At 39.0% G+C, this 21,384-nt stretch overlaps 1 protein-coding gene across 1 annotated transcript in view; it reads left to right on the top strand.

The window, feature by feature from the left end:
• Positions 1-576: 576 nt before the first annotated feature.
• The window catches only part of LOC129374219 (potassium/sodium hyperpolarization-activated cyclic nucleotide-gated channel 1), a 70,649-nt gene continuing 49,841 nt past the window's right edge, over positions 577-21,384 (top strand). Inside the window, exons 1-2 of the mRNA XM_055052508.1 lie at positions 577-1,220; positions 7,173-7,596. Of these exons, the coding sequence (XP_054908483.1) occupies positions 865-1,220; positions 7,173-7,596 (780 nt within the window). The 5' untranslated portion in view covers positions 577-864. The remainder of the gene's footprint in view (positions 1,221-7,172; positions 7,597-21,384) is intronic.

Raw genomic sequence — 21,384 nt, 5'->3', positions numbered from 1 at the left:
ATCATTTTGTGGGAAGTTTCTTTTTCAGCCTTCCTTCCAATTTGACCAAACTTTACCTTTTTGATCAAATGGGTAAAAATTTAGTTGTGGAAATCTGGTAGAGAAACACCCGTGAATACTTGCAGCTGTTCTCTCAGCACAGAGCGGTTCAACGATGTAGGATTATGTACCTTCACAAGATTCAAATTTGACAAACAAAACAGGCTTCTCTTTATTTCTGCTTCCCAATTGGGCGCCTTATTATTACTATACTGCAGAATATTCCACTGAAATTTGGCAAAATGTGGGAAAGTTCAACACATTGAAATGATGATTCTCCCCACTGAAAAATACTACTGTGAGTCGATCAAACTTGCATGCATCTTTTTAATGCACAGTCCAAGGTGATATCACGCATATATTAGCGCAAAAATAAAAACTTATATCGTCATTCGGGCCAAGAGAGAAACATAAATTAACAACAAAACCTATTATTTTTAATGCGTCCCGCCCCTCCCTCCTCTCTGACAGCTGTTCAGAGAAGAGGACAGAGGGCCACAATTTCCCCTGTAGCATTATGTAAATAAGGCGCAGGAGCATGTGCCAGTTAAACCGCAGTGCCGTGCGGAGTGAAGGGACGAAGCACAGACGCTGCACGGCAGGAGCCGGGGCCGTCGGTAGATGGCGGTAACCCAAGAAACCTGATCCACCCGGGCTCCCGTGCGCTCCGACTCAGTTTGCAGCACTCGCGTTTGAAGACGAGAGACGCCGAGCAGTTTTGAAGGACACCGAGAAGAACCAGCAGAGCCCACGGCGGGTCCTCTCCTCGCGAGCAGGCGGCGGAGCGCTCTGTCCACAGAGAACAACGGGCAAACTCCGAGCACCATGGAAGACAAACCCAATTCGTTCTCCGGCAACAAGGAGGAGAAGGCGGATGGGAATAATGTTTTTCAGAGGCAAGACTCGATACAGAAGAACAACACGGGGAGCCAGAACACGAAGGACCATGGCAACTCCGTGGGCTTCAAGGGGGAGCGGGAAGAGGCCATGGTCGGCTTTGACGACCTGGACGGGGCGTCCAGGCAGCATGGTTTCATGCAGAGGCAATTCGGGGCGATGATGCAGCCCGGAGTCAATAAGTTCTCCTTGCGAATGTTCGGCAGTCAGAAAGCCGTGGAGAAAGAGCAAGAGAGGGTCCAGACGGCCGGATACTGGATCATTCACCCATATAGCGATTTTAGGTAAGGACCGGAGCAGACACCTGCTCACCCCTCCCTCTGAATGCATCCCCTCCGTCACCCCGAGGGTCTGGGAGCTGGAGCCTCATGCAGCCTGGCCCCTAAACGCATCCACTAATCTACCTCTTGCATGTAAGCAATCCGGCTTCTGCAGGCAGAGAGGCTCTGCTCCAAGGCTGATTCATTGCGGCATAAATAATAATGAAAAAAAAAGATAATTAAAATAACGATAAAGAAAAAGGCAACATGCATATTGGTGGGGTGTCCTTGGGAAAAGATTGCTGAATGTCAGGATTTGCAAACATTCTCACAGCTCAGATTTCCTGCGTGTTTCACGCAAACCGGGCGACGTGTTCCTCTATCTGAAGGGGCGACTTCACCTGGGCACAACGTGACAATGCCTCTGCACCATCACGGTAGTAAACATTTCATTGTAGGCGGCGGTAAAGCGAAAGGCCTGCGTGCAGGAGAAAAAAAAATGCACAGAATGCGGTAAAATCACGCAGGGGGAAAGAAGAAGAAGAAGAAGCAAAAACTGCCATGTTGAATAAATTTAGGGAAACTAAAGAGGAGGTGTAAGGCTGTTTGAGATGCTTCCAATAAAATATCTCACATTTTCCACACATTAAGGCAGAAAATCTCCTCAAAGTTTGGCAGCCCTGCCTAATTTATATTGGACATGGACTCTCTTGCATTAGCATTAATGGGGAAACCCAAAATTAAATAAATGTTTATCTTTTATATTCCACAAGCTACAACGACCGAGCCAGCGTTTCAGTCTGTTTTTTTCTCCAGAGCATTTTATTTTTGCTATTTGTTTCTCATACACTGGCATGATTCTAGTCATGATTCTAGTCAAAGCAGCAAACTCAACAAATACACAACAGGAAAGAAAAAAAAACAACTGAGACTGACTCTGTAGAAGATATTGTTACAGCTGTCCTAATGAGAAAATGTGCTGGCTGCAGCATAGAGGCAGTTCATAACTCCTTCAACAAGTGATATTGATATTTACATAGTTGTCAAATTTGCATATATTCTTTGTTCCATATTGCATATTAGTTTGGAGAAAACACTGATGTATATGTGTGTGTAGCAAATGGTTGGTTTTACATTTCGGACACTAACCAGATCATACAAAGGAAGGACCAGTAACACACATGCTGCTTGTTTGCATGTTTACAGTTCACTTCTTGACCAATTAAGCATTTCATCTGGTCCGGCTTTTGCACCAGTGGGCTTTTGGCACGAGGACAGCTCCCTCTTGTTTGCCGCTACCACAGAGCTCTCCGTGGTCCTGAGCATTAGGCAGGGGCTGTGAATGCAGAACTCTGTGTACACTGTTGCTCACTTAAGGACCACTCGATCTCAGGTTGAAGACAAGTAGCAACAGATCTTCCAATACGCTTGAGTCCTGAGTAGAAATGAACAGGTTGTGGGTAGCAAGTTAGGCTCTTGTTTTAAAAGGTTAGAGTTTCAAAAAATGTTTTTTATGACACGCCAGATGAACTGCAAGAGAAATTGCAGTTTTTCAACATTGTTATCTGCATGAACCGTAGAGTACCATAGTGCTGGCCCTCCCCTACCTATTTCTGGTTTCTGCTTGTCAGCTGGCTGAAACATTTTTCTCATATCTATAAGAAAGACAAATTTGCATGTCTGCAAAATTTGGATGCAAGAAAAGCAATGACTCAAGGTAAAAGTGGCCACTCGTCACTACTACTACAAGACAACACCGTATTCATGTTTTCAAACTAGAATTTATAAGCTACTAAAAATATGTCTGGTAGGCATTTGACTGCGTTGTGCCTACCTGAGCAGCAGATAAATACAGTAGAAAACATTTTTTTTCAACTCAAGGCTGTCATACTAAAGGCAGAATCCAATGCAGGCCGACTGCTGAGACACTCTGCAGGTAAAATGTAGAAATTGTCTATATTATACACTTGGAGGGAGGCATAGTCAAACACATAGGCACTTCCACATGTCCTTGTGTTTACACACAAGTGCAAACTTGGTGGGCAAGGATTAGTGACAAACAACAGTCAACAAGCTTAGTAGAATCCGCAAACAATTACGTAAGAAAGCTGACCCTTTCTAAAGATGACCAAAAGGCACGACAGGAATAATGAGGTGTAATCCATACTTCTTCCTTTTTTGAATTTGTAGCAATAATGGGCAAGAATTTTGCTCATGCAGATTAAAAGGAACATGTCACAGCAAAAAGGCCAGGCTGGCCTCCTCCTTGCTGCCGCAGCACTGGAAAATGTTTCTTGTACTCCTGCTGGTGAAGGCTGCCCTCAGGTTATCCTCTCAATGACATTTTCCAAAGAGTGATTTGACAGAAGGGATTCTTTCTCTCTGGGCAATGTAAAGAAGCAATGATACTACGGCTCTGAAAGTGGTAGAGTGTATTTTAGGTGGACAAGCTGCCTTTTTAGATTAGTTATGTAAGCAGAGTAATGTAGTATGACCAAAGGCATACATAAAAACAACACACGGGTGACACTATGCATGGTGGGAGTGTTTGAAACTCAATATGCAACATATTCTTTGTCCACAGTACCTGCTTAAAGATTGATAGCAGGTTAGTAATATTTATTATTCATGGATTATTTCAGAGAGGCTTCATGCCTGGCTTCACGGTTTGTGTTATGTTTTGCTGACACAATCTGCTTTCAAGAGGCAAATTGTTAATTTAATTTTATTTTGTAAACCAGAGATGCACTGATCAGGCCAAAATGGATTTCCAAATAGAAAGACTATCACACAGTAGTTTTGTAAAGATAGTGGTTTTCAATTCAACAGGAAATCAAGTAGTTAAAGGGTTATCATCTTTTACGCATCAAATCATTTGTTCTTAACCTTTATTTGATTTTCATTAAACTCAGAAAAGTGCATGAATGTTCCTGTTCATGACATTAATAGGTAGAAAATTGTGGAGGTTCTTATTTTGGTACATTTATTGAAAAAGGGAAAAAAAAAATCTGAACTGCTGGTCAGAGCTTATTTAAGAGAAAATTCAAGAAAAGTATGTCCAGTTCTAATATCTGACCAAATGATTCCTTTGCCTTGGCCTAATAAATTGCTATGCTAGTCTTACAGAGCAGAAGTTCTGCAATTTCTTACCACATAAAAACAAAATCTATTCAGACATTTCCCAATAAACACAAATATTGAGTAAATTATTGTTGCTGCATCTTGCAGTTCTATCCATAGTTAGCTCCGGGACCTCTTTGTCCGACCAGAAGAGTGTTTTTCCTCGCTGCACAAGCGTCATTACTTTGTGACCTTTCACTACGTGCCTTACCTGTTATATTGCAGACTGGATTGGACCAGCCTGTGCTGACTAAGATCATGTAGGGTTCCCTTTGTTGCTTGGCAGGATTGGCCTGGCACTGATTATGATGGATCACTTGTTGTAAAAAGGAAATCTATGAGAAAAAAAAAGTGCTGGCTTGATTTAAAGCAGGATTAGTTCTACTACTGAATCCCTCTGCCTGGGCATTTTAGTTTGAGGTTCATGTCTTTTAAAACTTTAAGCTGTGGTGTGTGCAAGAACATTTTGTCTCATTTCTTTGCTTTTTTTTGGTTTACTTTTTAAAATATATATTCAGAGGTCGCACATGCTTGTTTAATCTATCGTCATGCAGCAGGTATTAAGATTGACTTAGGAAGAAACATCTCTGCAGTGTTACTGCGGAGACGGCCGTGTCTCGTTCCTGGCTTGAATAATGCACCCTGTCCTTTTGCTTGACATACTGAATCTGAAGAAGGGGACAAATATAGGCTGTATGCAGTAGTACAAGGTATAGCTACAGCTACTGGTTTAAGCGGAATAAACTGAGAACTTGACCATTAATCCAAGAGCTTAATCCAGTGATGACAGAGAACATGAGTGCAGTGCAGTGCAGAATGCGGTGGTATCCTTATGATGGACTGTGTCTATAAAAAACACAAATTCATACCCCATTTAAAGAAATATCACCCAAAGTGTTGGGCTTTGGATCAAACTTTTGGATTACTTATTCAAGTGGGTGTCTGAAAAGTCGTGTACAGTATGATTACCACCCAAAACCAAGTCATGTTAGAGGTAAAAATATGCAAAAGATGTGGGCAGTCCTTTTTATTATGTTAATACGAGTGGAAAACATCCAAGATTTCCTTGACTTGCAGCTTAACCTTTTGAGCTTCTGTTTGTGTTTCAACTTATTAAACTTCAATAGGGCTCCCTGCTTTAACCACAAGCTTAGATGATCTGTTTACTCATTTCATTTTCCACCTTCACTCTCGACCCCATCACCCGCAGTATAAATATTCCAGTTTTGGTGTCTCTGAAAACTGAAAGGATGAGTCACAGCAGATAAGTTGTTTTTAAATAAATAAATAAATACTAAGAAAAAAGGTACTTGTGCTTTATTTACTTGCACTGCCTTGCAAATACAACTCTGAAAGAAAATTAAGAGACAACTCAAAATTCAGTCTGATTTCACTTTTTATAGGTACATGTTTGAGTAAAATGAACATTGTTCTTTTGTTCACAGCATTTATTGTTTATTTGTAGAAAATGAGAAATGGTGAAAATAACGTAAAACATGCAGCGCTTTCAGACCTCAAATAATGCAGAGAAAATAAGTTCACATTTATTTAGACACAATAAGAATAATGTGTTAACTCAGGAAGAGATCAAAAATCAATAAATGGTGAAATAACCATGAGGTTTTCAATAAGTTCAGTGCGGCGGTTTCCTATTTTCTTCCCAGAGCTGCATATTGACATTTTTCACATTTTGTCACATTACAACCTTGGGACACTTTTTAAGTGAAATGAAAATTAAATGTTAAAATGTTTTTACAAGCACTTGGAAAAGCAATGAACCAAACCATGTTCTAGTTTTCTTCCACACAATTGTCCCTAACATACAACCACAGGATACACTCTGGTTGTAACATGACAAATGCTCAAGGAACATGGATGTGTTTATAGGCATGAATATTACAGTAGCACAGTCAGATGCCAAAAAGTATGATTTTTTAACTCTTAATGCTTATAATGTCTAATTAATAATTCTTATTACCATCATTGTCTTTATGTCTTAAAATAAAACACTTCTGATAGGAGAATAATGCATAAAAAACCCAAAGTGCATTATGCAATTTCCTTAAGCATCCACTCCAGGGCTTAATATCTGCTACTGGTGTAAAAATACCATCAGTAGGTTTTATGAGCCACCTTGAAGACCGCTTTTCAGTCGAAGTGAAGACAATTATCGGACACATGATCTGTGGGTATTTATAAAGCCAAGGCCCTGGTTTAATTTATTCACACAGATCCATTACTGTGTGGCCGGTCCTCCCGTCAGGCAGGCAGCCTGCCAAGCAGCCAGCAAGTCCATTTCCACCTTTGGTAACGTCAGCGAGCGGGCAGCGAGGCAGGCAGTGAGGCAGGGACAGAAGCAAGCGAGGATGGCGTCAGTGGAGAGTTTTTAGAAGGAGATAGGATTCCTGAAAGCATCTATTTTCATTTCGTGGTCGCTCAGCCTTTTCTGGGTCCTGGGACGCTTGGTGAACAGAGCATGGGAACTGATGAATCACTCCTGCCTTTTTCCTTTTTTTTTTTTTTCCGCGGCAAGACAGAGCGCAGGGACATTAACGGGGCTGTGAAGTATGACAGGGTCTCAGGCCAAAGAGTCCTGAAAAGGGACAGTAAGTGGTAGCAATAGATAAAACAGTGTCCTTGAATCATGGTTATGAGATCTGGCAATAACTCTCCTGTGGATCTTCATGCTTCCTGTGGGTTCACATAGTAAAATAAAAGCCATAGTCTTCAATGTTCCATCTTGAAATCAGTAATTGAGATTAAGATTACACAACAATCTTTCGTATCGATTCATGTTAACCAGCTACAGCTGCCTTGTTTTGTCGCTCACCTAATTTGCATGTATTTCGGTTGCAGGTTCTACTGGGACTTGATAATGCTCATCATGATGATGGGGAATCTAATCATCATTCCTGTGGGAATAACCTTCTTCTCAGAGCAAACCACCACCACCTGGCTGGTCTTCAACGTGGCTTCGGACACCATCTTCTTGGTGGACCTGGTCATGAACTTCAGGACGGGGATCGTCAATGAGGAGAGCTCCGAGATCATCCTCGACCCCAAGGTCATCAAGATGAATTACCTGAAGAGCTGGTTCGTGGTGGACTTCCTGTCCTCCATTCCGGTGGATTATATCTTTTTAATAGTGGAGAAAGGCTTTGACTCGGAGGTGTATAAAACTGCACGTGCTCTACGAATCGTCCGCTTCACCAAGATCCTCAGCCTCCTGCGTCTGTTGAGATTGTCCCGACTCATCAGATATATACATCAATGGGAGGAGGTGTGTATATGGCATTTCTCTGCATATAGATTAGAAGGAGAAAAAAGGAGGCAGTAGTTATGAGAGTGTTCTGTGTATATTTGGGCTTGTGAGCTGGATCTAAAGTCACCCGGTGCCATTTTTAGAGGGTTTTTATGGAGACATAACTGACTAACTGCAATATAAGGCTACATTACTTATTGATGATTCCACACAGTAAAGCTAGATGCAACATGATGGTGGGAACAATCTCAAACTTAAAGAAAGTTCATCATTTTCAGTTGTGAAAGGATTTATTCTGCTCTTGTGATTTTCTTTAGATTTAAGGAGGTCATAGGTCATGTTCCACGCCTAAATTATGCATGTCTTCTTACATAATCGTGGTAATTAGACTAATATAGTTTTACAGGCAATAGATATTTTAAAACTGAGTACAGAGGCATTTTTTTAGGCGTGCTCGTGCTTTCTGTTTCAAGGTACGTCTCAGTTCCAAAGTCTCGTGTTAGAATGTCTTTCCTGCTATTAACTACGTGCAGTACTGCCCCACTTGCAAGTGGAAACCAGAAATATTGATATCTGTTGACTGAAGATTGCATAAAATTAACACACTTCCATATGTTTTGTGAAAGTGAAGATTGTCTTGCAAAGAACTACCTACTTGCTGTTAGCCTGATTTGGTCTGGTGAAGTGGGTTAAGCTGTTCTTAATATCTTGCTTGTATTTACAGTTAGGACTCTTATTTTGAAGTAAAACAGGAAGCAATTTTAGAGCTGCACCGTTGTGTGAAAGAGTTACATAATAAAGACTTCTGGTTAGGCTGCCTGACAACTCTTGATTACAGAAGCATTGAAAAAGCTGCCACCAATTCTAAATTGGGTAATGTTCAACTTCGTGTGTGCCAACCGCTTGACATCTGAAGAGGATGGATCACTCGTGTTATGACCTGGACCCCTAGACGGGTCGTAACAGGTACAAAAAAAAAATAATAAGAATGACAGCCTGATAAGCAAGAGAAGGCTGATTTATAACTACTGTTGTAAAATGCTGCACACTATAGCTGGCTAACAAATGTTAGCATTATTGCTAAACTAAAAGGTCAATGTGCGGGACTACATTTTGTGATTTCTTGTTCAGAATATAAACATTTTAGCCCAGTTAGATCTAAACACAATTCTGATGCTTCCTGTCCTTGCTGCAAAACAGCATGAAACTGTCATTACCATATCAAACCACAGGGATGGTGTGTTTAGGATTTCATACAGGATCGGTTTTCCACCAAATATTATTTTGCAACTATGCAGAAAAGTTCTTTCTCGTCTGTCGAGAGGACCCTTCTCCATGTGTTTGCTGTGTTCCCAGGGTTCTTTTTTTCCCCATAAAGAAATAGTTCTATGTGAAACCTTTAAGGCTTAGCTTTTGTTTGAGGCCTCCACATAACGGCTACATCCAGACTACACACACACACTAATTAGGTGAGCTAAGGAAAACCTGAAGAAATATATATATATATAATATATATATATATATATATATATATATATATATATATATATATATATATATATATATATATATATACACACAAACATCTATGCTGATGAACCTTTTTACAAAGTGCTGTCTGTTCTTTCTATTCAGTCTCCATTTCATGCGTTATGAAATAGCACACAGAAAAGAGCGACTTGAATAGGTCCAAGTGTTGTGTGGATGAGACAAATATTTGGTGCAGCAAGGTTAATGAAAATCTGCAGTGAGCATGCAGCCTGGCAGTGCAGCATATAGGGACACGTCATAATGCTTGAATAGAGGAGCAGAACTCACAGCACTGCTTTTCTCTCTGTTGTTCTCATTCAAGTTGTTCCTTTCCTTCACTTCTCTCACCTATGTGCTTTGTCATTTCGGTTGAGCCCTTTCTCCCTTTTAGATGTCAGGCTTTTTAAAATTACACTAATAGGTTGCTGGGGTTTTTTGGAGACACATTCACAATAGCCAACACATCCACAGGAGACATGAGTTGGAAAGAGTCCAGTCGGTTCCAACTTGTCAGGTGTCTGCATCAGGATTAGAGCGCTAATGGAGGGACGGATACAGACTCTGTCGTCGTAATGGACTTCAAGCAGCGTACCGTCATTACATCAGCTCAACCGAAGACTTAGTTAGTTATTCAGGCAGTCAGTTTCCACAATAAGTCATCCTCCATCCTCTGTGTTCATCCATCATTCCTTCATCTGTCGTGGTGTGTTGGCCGCCTCCTTCCTCACTTTGTCACATCTCTCTCCTCCGTCTGCGGAGGAACGATGGGTGTTTAATCATCATCATAGGCCAGATAGTCAGAACTGGCCACATTCAGATTTGTTGTTTTGTTAAATCCTCTTTAGATCTTGTGCTATAGAGACAAACAGCATGTTAATATGTTGGTTGTATTCATGCCTTTCTTTTTTACCCACAGGGAAGGAGTTTATTTTTACTTGAAATGATAGATGTTGGCTATGCGTGTTAAAAATAGGTTTGTAGTCAGCTGCAGGTGTGCTGAAGTAACTACCTGCCACATTTTAGTAAATTTGCGCTTTTGTTTTGTTCAATTTGCTTGTGCCAAAAACGAGAACACATAGTGTTTTAAATAAAACAGCTGAGTGGATACACTCATTTGACTATGAGCCACTCGGGGGGAAAAAGGCTTTAAGATAAGCTTGGAAGCTTGTCGAAAGTTGCAATGCAGGAGTCCATCACAGATGACCGGGCAGTTAAATCACCGGCGCACGCCCACATCCTACCTTGCTTGGTATTTATTCTGCTGGTTGCCGCTGTTTATGCATGGCTCTCTCTGTGTTTGATCAGCTATTCATCCGTGTGTTTACTCTCACATAATTATTGCAATGTGCAGAGCTTTGGGAAATTATAGCGTACGGCGTAAAGGTCACGGCGAGCAGTAAACATGACGTACACTCAAACAGGACAATTTAAACAGGCAACAAACACTTGGAAGACCGTGCTGTTTACACACCTGAAAAGTAACTCCTTTTTTCTGATCTTCTTGTGAGGAAGGAAACGGGACAGGTTTGATCTTATCAGACATCAGCATAAAATGATGATTCCATATCAAAATCAAACCAGAAATGAAATTAAACATATTGCTCTGATTTAAGCTGTGCTCACATTATTTTCTCATTCGGTATATTGTGCACTAAATAAAGAGTCAGCCATTTTGTTGGAATATTGATATCCTTTCAACTTTTCACATTTATTCCTGTAGCTGGTACAGGATTGCAGGTATTGTGGTTTTTTTATAATTATTATTATTCGTAAACAAGCACCCTCCATTGCAATGTCTAACTGGCTTTGACTCCAGGTTTGAGAATGAGTGAGCCCACTTTAATATTTTTTAAGGTTAACAGTTTATGCTTTAATATAGTTGCGAATTGGACACAAAGTCAATATTTTGTTTCCACAAGAGAATTATCGACTAGACATCTCATTTGGTTCTGCAATGGACAAAGTAAAATGAAAATAATAATCTTCTTAAAGCCACAATCTCAACTTTACAAGAGAAGGTTTTGGGCCACTGTGGCTCAAAAGCAATTGAAAAGTTGTGGGTTCGGCTCCAGCTTCCTTTCATGCCACATGTGTATCCTGGGCTAAAGCATTAAACGTTAAGATGCCTATCAACCTGCGTATTGGTATATGAAAGTGTATGTTTTTTTTATTTTCAACTGGGAGACTGTTTCTCTACAGTAAAGAGATTTGAGACCAATATCTGGTCTATGTCAGGCAACCAATCAGCTAAATGACGCTGACTATTTCTCTCAAGAAGAGGGGTCACAATTTCAGATCAGATGCTTTTGTCTTTGCTATGGGTACAGAAAGCATATGGTCCAGGTACTAATCTGTTGAAGGGAAAGTATTTACAATTGAGAAGGTTTGAAAAATCTACTTTATATTTGCTTATGCATTGATAGTTTTGACGAAGTACGGATTTGAGAAAATTCACAATAAATTTGAGCTTATGCAAACTCTTTCTCCTGAAAATTATGAAAGCAATTTATCTTGGGTAAAGAAAAATGCTCCAAATGGTTTCTTAAAGGCCAAAAATGAACATGACATTCAATGATGAGTGGATGTGAACTTTTCACTGGAAATGAAGGCTAAATGGCTGGATTTGGACACTTAGTTTAAAACTTGTGCTGCAGATCAGCTTTAAAACATTTACATCATGTTGCAGAAATTAACATACGTTATTAAAAAAAGCTCCATCTGCTGGAAGTGATGAGTAGCATTCCCTGTACTCATGTCCAAACCAGGCTGTTCCACATTATAATTTTATTTTAAGCAACATGAATGTAGCTTAACTTTATTTTTGGCCATTAATTTACCATAAATTATCAAACGGGTGTTTATTTGTGACTCTATGCTATTTATTCGCTAAGTAGTCGTTAACACCTCCAACCTGCCACTGCTTAAGTGGATACGCAAACAGCAGCATTCAACATAAAATAGGACTGAACTTTTTGAGTGAACTTTTGACTAAAGATTTTGTCATCAAATAGAAAATTTTAGGTCATGCTGGTCTTCTCCACCATAAAGTGGAGTTGTTTAATTATTGAGAGTGAGGACTCAAATAAAAGGAGCCCTATATGTTGTGAACTCATGAAAGGTTTCATTGCCTTTGAGGAAAACCTCATCCACCGGAGACCACAAAAGAAGAAAGAAATTGAGTAGGAACAATTTTCAGATGTTTAATTGTCTGCTAATTTCTTTCCTCTGAATTAATTTAGAATTTGTTAATGTGCAGTGGATGAAAGTCCCTTGTTTTGGCCTCATTATTCCAACATACAAAGATAATGTGCTACACAGTGAAGAAGTAAAGACAGTTTTTTGGTATTTATAAATGCTTGTATTGTATTTGGGTGGTGACAATACCTTGCTTGTTTTGGAGAGTGGTGGTCTACCAGTTTAATGAGTTGCCTTTTATAATGACAATGATTAGTGGTGGCATTTGCACCATTAAATTTTTAACTTCACCAGCGTTTTTAGGGATGTTTCAAGGTCGTTTTTGCCCTCTGCTCTCATGTATTTCAAACCTTCTGTCCGTATGTTTCTCTTATTATTTCATGCCCTCACAGGCTAATTATACAAATGACCTTTGAGTCATTACACTAAAGTTTCACCATGTCCAACTTCTAAAATTGCCTTTGCGTGCTTTCTGTTTTTAAGAAAGTTATCTGCATCAAAATATGTTTGTCCATGGTACGATTTATATGAATGGATTGCTTAAACCACCACTTCTGTGCTGATTCAATGTATTTAATAAAAGATGCAACCGCATAATTAAAGGATAACATTTGTAAACTGCATGTAGAAAATCCCCAGTGCTCCCAGTGCCACATCTGGCTCATCACGGCCACCCGGCCTCCCGCCAGATTCCGGCTCAAGCTGGAGGGCTCAGGTTGGGCTTGTGGCAACGCAGCAGCCCTCAGGGGTGGCTAACCTCTCTGAGACCTCAGGCTGAGTTTAACTGATGCTGCACTGTTGGATTAAACATGAAATCGGTATACCTAATCCACAAAGAGTTGCATTTTTTTTTATGCCTTAGATTACAATTTTGAATGTATGAGATGTACTAATTGGATGTTTTTGGGATGGAGTTGTTGCAAAACAATTTGATTGTAATTCATATATTTATATATTAGAAAATGAAATGTCTTTAGAAATGAAAGATATTTAATTTGTATACATTTAGCAATTGAATATTAAAAAAATGTTTTTCAAAATTTTTGTAAAATAATGCTAATTGTTTATTGTAAAATGATGCACCATGCACTCAAGCAATTTAAGATCACCTATCTATGCATGGCATAGCAAGGTTAGAGTCTACTCAAAGTATGTCATACTATTGAAATTGGAATTTTAACAGACTTGCAGTTGTAATTTGGCACAAACATCCCATAGTAACAAACATTTGCAATGAGATGATTTACTCTTGTGTGTTTTTGAATTCCCAGGAAACTTCATTATTTTGTTATTGATGCTGAACCTCTTGGGTTATTTTTTAAAACCTGATCTGACATAAACTTGGAAATGGGTTGGAAAGAAAAGACAAGGATTCCTGGACAGCCTGATGGATATAAGAGAGTCACAGCATTTTTATTGTTCAAGTTCATTAGATATTCTCAAAATTCTATTTCATTTTCCATCCACACACATTTTAGTATTACCTAATATTCAAATTTATGAAGTGCGTTCACTTTATACATTTGTGAATACACTTTCCGTGTTTCCAGTTGTGTAGTTTGCTCTACACATAAAGTTTAGCTGGGCTGAGTCCCAGCCGTTAAATAAGTGATCTCTTTAATTAGTTTATCAGTACACATCTATCCTCCCAACCTGAGGTGATGGATTCACAGTTGGTAAATCGATCTGAAAGAGGGAAATTGTGAGCAAGCTAAGCTTGGTGTATCCAGTTTACCGTGTGTGGCAACAGGAAAACTAAACTATCTTCAACTGGCCTTCAAATAACCCAAACCTTTGTGTGACTGTCTGACACTAGAGCTTTTTATACCCTTCATCATTCAAAGTATGAATGTTTGTACCATTTCTATAGTCTGTCTCTGTAGACCTTTACACAGTTTTTTTTGTGGTTATATATATATTTTAAAGGAACTATTAGCTAAACTAATAGCTTGGCTATAAGGAATTGCCAATAAGTATAATAAGGAATCCACCTTTTTCTTAATTAAAGTAGTATGGTACTGAAAATAGCTTATGTTATTATTTATGAAAAGGAGGGTGGCAGATTGTAAAAACTAAAAAAAAATACTTCATGCAAAAAAAAAAAAAAAACTGAAGATGCTGCATGTGAAGGAACTAACTAGGATTACGAAAATATATAAATAATGTATGTATGAGCAAAGAAGCAGGTTTTTACAAAAACAAACTTGAAATGGAGCATCCTGTCCTCCAGTGATAATGAATCTGAACGCGTTGGAAGTGTGCAGCATCATAACCTGAAAAAGAGCCTCACGATGAAGCCGAGGGCATCTCATTACCAGCTTGCTTCGTGTTAAAGCTGATTAGTGGGCGTTACAGTGTCCCGTGCTCTTGCTTCACCTGTTTCACTAAAGGCTGTGCCAGGTGCTCAGAACCACGGGGCCAGCGTCCCAGAACCACGCGGAGACACACAGACGCACAGCCACGCACACACGGTGATGCGCTGACTCATGATGTACTAAATCGTGTGTTAGATTAAAGGAGAGTAGAAAGACGGGAAATATAGAAAGGGGAGCAGTTTGTGTTTCCTTTCATTGGTGAATCACACAGCAGCAGTGCCAGCTGCATAGTTTTTCATTTATCATCTGTTGCTGTTGGAAGACAGGCTTTCGCAGTTAGTTGTGCAAAATTAAGCTCAAACTTTTTTTTTTTTTAATCAGGACATGCAAGTGATCTCTTTCTTCTTTTCTTTTCTTGTTTTTTTTTTTTTTTACCAGTCTCCCATTTGTCTTAACGTGAACGTATAGAAGAAACGCCCGGCTAATTTATCAGAGAGCAGCAAATGGCATTTACAGGAGCATAATTAAAAGGAGCCTGTCCTCATTACCACATTCTCTCAAATGGTATTTAGCTGTTGGACACACAAGGAGGGAGCGGGTAGCAGAAATGTGAGTGGCTGCAGGACTCACTCTGCGTTGTAGCAGAGCCGCTGGCTGATGTCTGCGTACAACTGTTTCCTGTTACGTCCTGTGATGTGATGCGAGGCGAGAGGCTGAGGATTGTTGTCATGTCTACGTGTTTTTGTGTGGATCTGGTCATTTTATACCCTGTGGCCAAGAAGAGGAGGCATGTGGCAGCTTGAAAGCACAACCGAATTCTTTCAATCCGGCTCGGTGGAAAATATCGATCCACCAGTAGCATGACTGACACTCCTTTTGCAAAGATAAGCAATAAAAAGACTTAATGTCCCTCATTCAGTAAAACAGAACCCTTTGATTTAATGGTTTCACTCCAGAAAAACCTATAGATGTTGCTGAGGGTCCGGTTCTGCACCGCAGTTTATAGATGCCCCGAGATATCTGTGTTATTTATCAAACTGATGAAGCCTCAAAGCAGCCTGCATGTTGCAGGAGGATGGAGGGAGTTGAACAAGCGTGTGTGTTTGAGAGGGTGTTGGTCTTTATGGCAGGATGTCCTGATGGTGAAGCAAAAGGTTAGATGAATGTGGAGGTTCAAGTGGAGTTTTCATCCTCTTTAGAGCAATTGAAACATTGAAGTCATGATAAAGTAAATGCACCAAAGTGGCTGCAGCAAGTAATCCTGCCAGCCTATCTGTAGTGTGTGCTTTGGTGCAGTGACTTGTGGGTTAGGAGGGACATCAGTCCTATCTGTGATGTCTTCATGGCCTCTTCGGTGCTTGTGCCGCTGCGATGCTGCTGCTCTGAGATTGTTCGCCCATCACAGCAAATGTACTAAAAAGTGTAATTTTTCTACTTGCATTATAATGCAATTGTTATGTACAATGTTTATGTTTACAAATATTATTTAATATGTGCCTCTTACGACTCTGAGTAATTACAACACATAGCGTTAAAGTGCTTTTGAAGTGGATATTGTCAAAATAAAAAAAAATTGAAAATGGCGTTGGTGCTCAAGTTCTGGACAGAACCTCAAGGGAGTTCAGTCACCTCAAACTTTATGGTAACAATATTTAGAAAATTGAAAAAAAAAAAATCAGTACATGTGTGGTTGGACATAAAGAGTTAATGTAGTTATGGCATGCAACACTTTTGCATCCTGTGCAAATATGATGCTAAATGAGGAAGAAAATAATGCAGCTTGCATTTGTAATGCAACACAAATTTTCTGAGTCTACTAACGTACTAGAAATACATGAATCTATCCGCTTTCCTTTGTGTTTTGTGTTGAAACCCCACTTCTGATTTCACTTTTTAGATAAAACGTTAAGGAAGCTGGTAGAAACAGAGTCAGTATCTCTACTCTTGGCTGAGGAGCATGGCCCCACAGTTTGTTAGAGGCAATGCAGAGATTTCTAGCTGCAGGGCCGATAAAGAGCTCGGTCACATCTCTGTGCGTGAAAGCTTGACTGTTACACAGTTGACATTTTTTTAGGAGAGAGTATTGTCAGTTTAAATGAATTCAGGAAATATGTTTGACATTTCTGCTGCCACCGATTTGAGATTTTTATTTTAAACCAAATTGCGCCCTTCACCGCCACCAAATATCCCCTGCTAATACTACAACTTTAAAGCAGATTATTTCTTCTATTAAAAATATTCATTTAAGAAATTTGTGGCTTGGTTTTACTGACAAACTTGGTCATTTTTATCTCCTTTGTGTTAAAAAACAAAAACAAAGCTGACTTGTTCTCAATAACTTTGTCAGACCAATTTTGTCATGCAAAGAGAAATGAAGGACGTTGCTTTTTTTTTTTTTTTTTTCCCCATCTCGCGCTGTGGGTTCTCGTCTTCTGTCTCCCAAACGAGCCTCTTTGACGATGAGCATAATGCACCATGAATTCTGGTCTTGCTCTGCTCACCGAGGGAAGCTCACTCTTGGCTCAAGGGGAAGAAAATCCCAGACTCAATAGCCTGAAAGAACGACTTCTTCTCCTCGTTCCCTGCTGACTATCTTATTTTTCCCTGCCAAATTGCTCCTTCTGTTGCTAGTTGCTCTTGTTAACTGCAGTAGAGAGCGCTAATTGTTTTTCCATATGGTTAAGCACACAGAGTTTAAGGTCACATTTAGGTTTGAGAAAGTGGAAGGAAATCTGTTGCTTAAAAAGTGTTCTGTTAAGGACAGCCCTGTTGAAAATGTGTAAAAAGCCTTAAATGTAATGTATTTATTTATTTTTTTATTTTACTGTAGACATCATCTGACCCTAAAAAAAACAGAACAAATTTGTTCATTAAAAATGCATCTGACAAGAAGATATACTTGTGTTTTTACAAAACTGCCACTGCTTTTGATAATTTTGCGCACATGTTCGTTTTGTGTTCTACTCTTGGCCCTCCTGGAGTGTGTGTTGCCAAAAACTCCCGTCTCATCTAACCTTAGCGCAGCTTTCCAGTTCAAGTTGCAGTAGGACTTAGCCAACTCAACCTGTTTCAGTTTGTAGGGGAAAGCCCTTCTCCTGCCAGAAGCATTTTACTGTTATTCCTTAGTGTAAAAATTTCTTTTGAAAAATTGAAGACATATTTTTTTAGATATCTTCATTAGTAGTAGACCAGAAGGAAGCAACATGAATATTGTGGTGTAAGAATAGACACGAATAGCACTAATTAAATAAGTCATTGTTGCAAAATTTGCTAAAAACTTAACTCTTCTGTTTTGCACTCAGAAGTTTTAGAAGATGCAATGTTTTTGTGTAACCACTCTTAACTTTCACCAAACATTTTTATTTAGTTCTGGCCATTGTCTTAAGTGAGAATGCATATAAATATATACTTTTTTTATTTAATATTTATTTTTCAACTTTAAGCAGCTGAGTTGGTGGTAAATCTGTTTGTGAACCTTTTTTATGCAATAGACACACAGATTGGATTTTAGTTCTTTCAACTTCATTTTGTTCATTCACTTTTGAAATAAACATTAAAGACTTAAGAGAAGTATATCTGTCTCTTAGTTTGTTCCTTGTTTTTGCCTGAGGTTCAGTGAAAAGTACTAGGGAGACCCATTCTAGGAGACTGTTTTTTTTAATAAAAGCTGTTATTTTGTGAACACAGATGGATTTGAGTGGAGAAAAAAAAACTGCAGTTGCTTTTTTTCTTTTTTACTGCTGGTTGTCTTGTGAATCTAAATTGTTCTGAGAACAAATGTATCAAATCTGAAGTTATGCAAAACTAACTGCATAACTGGTTTTGAAGCTAGAGCCACTTTAGCTCTTCTGGGAAGGTTTCCCTAAAATGCATACTGTAAGTGACTTAACTGTTTTTTTCACCATTTTGTCAGAAACACATTTGTAAGGTCAAATATCGATGTGTCTCCTCTCCATTTCATCTCAAATGTATTCAGCACTCATTGCTGTCCAGATAAGCTCTTCCATGTCAGATTCTCTTATGCATGTCTCTTTACTATGTTCACTCCTTTGCAGTGTTGTAAAGCATGCTAAAGCTTTAAGAGTGGAAGGGGATGATCCCACCTCTTAAGTAACAATCACACTCTATATTCGCCTCTGAACCAAACCTTACCCTTGACACAATGCAATCAGAGAAGTGTTGTTCTCCTTGCAACCCGTCCATTGGATTACAGGCAGGGAGGCATGATTTGTCATTCCAGGTGGCGTGTTTCCACTGCTCCAGAACACAGAGAGTCCGTGCTTCACGTCGTTGCATCCAGCACTTTGCCTTCCTCTGCATCTCACTCGTAACTTTTGTGGCCTACTGATGTGTGGCAGAGTTGCTGCAATTCCCAGTCACTTCAACTTTGTCATGACACCAATAGCAGACTGTATATTATTTCCTAACAAAGAATGTTCATGGCTGAATTTATTGATCCTGTCACAGTTCTGCATTGGAACTCACTGAGTGTTTTGTACAAGCGGTCTGCTTGTCTCAGTGCAGGTTTTCATTCAGCTGTGGCCTGGGAAGTGATTGTTTACACCTGAATGCAGTGATTTGTATGGGTGAGCGAGAAGTTTGCAAACATTGTCAAGATCTGTTGTCTTTTATCAAGCATTTAGGTGTTCTCTAAGCACTCAGACACATTACCATTTAGATGTATGTTTAATTCCAGGTAAGCCTGATTATGTTCCTGTATCATAGCTGTATCATACTGTTGCTGTAAACAATGGTGAACTCTACTTATTGCTCTGTCTCACTCTCTTTGTCTGTTTCTGTTGCAGTAAGTATGTCTCTTAGTTTGTTCCTTTTGTTTGATGTTGGATGCAAAGAGACAGGTCTGCACAGTGGAGACATTGAGACAGACAAAGAGACTGAATGGCAGTGACACCAAAAGGAAGTAACTGAGAAAAAGAGGCCAGCAAGTTTGTCTGCACAGGTTTATTCTTAAATCTAAAATTAACCTACCTACATATAAAAAAGAGAAAATTAAACACTTGCTACTGCCTTTTGATTTTCTTGTAATAGCATTCTAACTCTTTGACATTTTCCCCCTTTTTATAATGTTACCACCACAGTGAGGTTGGTCCAAACAAAGTATTCATAGTTGTAATGTGAAGGAAAAAAAAAATCTCCACTTTTCACAAATAAAAATATGAAAAGTGAATAGAATCCAACACAAAACAGTCGCTGTTTTGAAAGAATAGCAATTGTAATTAGTAAAAAGTCCACGTGTGTGTAATTTAAACGCAGTCTTTATGTGGACGTCTAACGAGCCTCTTAGAGAATATTAGAGAACAAAAAGCTCCTACAAATCTGACCTTCCAGGAAGAGTGCCAAAGATCAGATTTAAATCCAATTGGGAATTTGTGGCGAGACTTGAAAACTATTATTCAGATGTTCTTCATTTAATCTGAACAGGTCTGAACAGGCATAGGCAGAAAGTTTTATCTACAGATGTGCAAAGCGGGCAGAGATGTATACTAAAAGAGTTGGGAACACAGATGTAGGGAAACTCAGTTCTATAAACTTTTGACCCAGAGGAGCCGAATACAAATACATGACGCTCCTTTTTAAACATTTTTACGAAGTTAAAAACATTAAAAATAATGGATCATGTTTCTTCTACTTTTAAATAATTTACTACTTTGTGTTGTCAAATACAAAAAAATGTCAAAACAATTCAGACATATAGTGTTGAAATGTGATAGAATTTGAGTGTTATAGGTGCAAAATACTCTGCCTTCCAAAAAGGCACTGGAAGAAAAAATTTGCCGCCCTCATTGTGTTGCACATGAACATCTGCATAAGTTCCATTTTTCTAAAATCAATAAATGGATGCGAGTTTTCAGCCAGGACGCAGTTTAGATGCTTCTTTCACTCAGCTTTTAGTTTGAAGGTGGCTGCTCCTCATTATCCAGCGTAATAAGGTCCTTCTCTTTGCATAATTCAGCTTCTGAAGTCATACTGTGTTCAGCAGCAACATCTTTTCTTGAAGTTCATTAACTCCCTGCAGAGTTATGAGTTAAAAACAGTCGGTAACAACAGCTTTGATCTTCTCTGTCCATCCCCATGGAATATCCCCCTGCAGAGACACATTTCCCTCTGCTCAGTACAGTAAGCAGACAGATGACAGATAAATTTGTCTTTTGTGTATCTGGTGGGCTGGGCGAGTGATAGCTGTGAAGATTAGGCTTATCGTTGGCTATTTTTGCTGGCTGGTATGCCACCTTGTTATTGTAGAAAGTAAAGAAAGCCTTATAGCGTTTTTTGAGCTTTTTTTGCTGTGTGCTTAATAGTTGAAGCACACAGTTTGATATATTTGATGTGCTTTGTTATAAAATGCTTATGATGCTACTGTGGATAGTTCACAATATTGTTTGTAGTGGATGGCAGAGAGCTGACAGGCTTTTTTAAAGAAAATTTGGTGGTAATTTACTCCAAACACCAAACAGCTGAAATTTTGGTTTTGTTGCTTGCAAAGTGACCAGAGTTAAGCCAGTATTTACCAATGTGAATTAGACAAAACCATATAATGGCAAGAGCTTCCATCTGAAAAATAATAATTATATATATATATATATATATATATATATATATATATATATATATATATATATATATATATTATATATATATATATATATATATAACCTCCATTATATTTTTATGACCATTAGCCAATTGAATGATTGACAAATCAAAGTTGGACTGATTGACGGATTCGGCATCAGGGGCACATATT

This window comes from Poeciliopsis prolifica, unplaced genomic scaffold (genome assembly GCF_027474105.1).
Source record: "Poeciliopsis prolifica strain line A6 unplaced genomic scaffold, Auburn_PproV2 SCAFFOLD035, whole genome shotgun sequence".
NCBI classification, from domain to species: Eukaryota; Metazoa; Chordata; class Actinopteri; order Cyprinodontiformes; family Poeciliidae; genus Poeciliopsis; species Poeciliopsis prolifica.
This window is presented reverse-complemented; position numbering and strand designations above follow the sequence as displayed.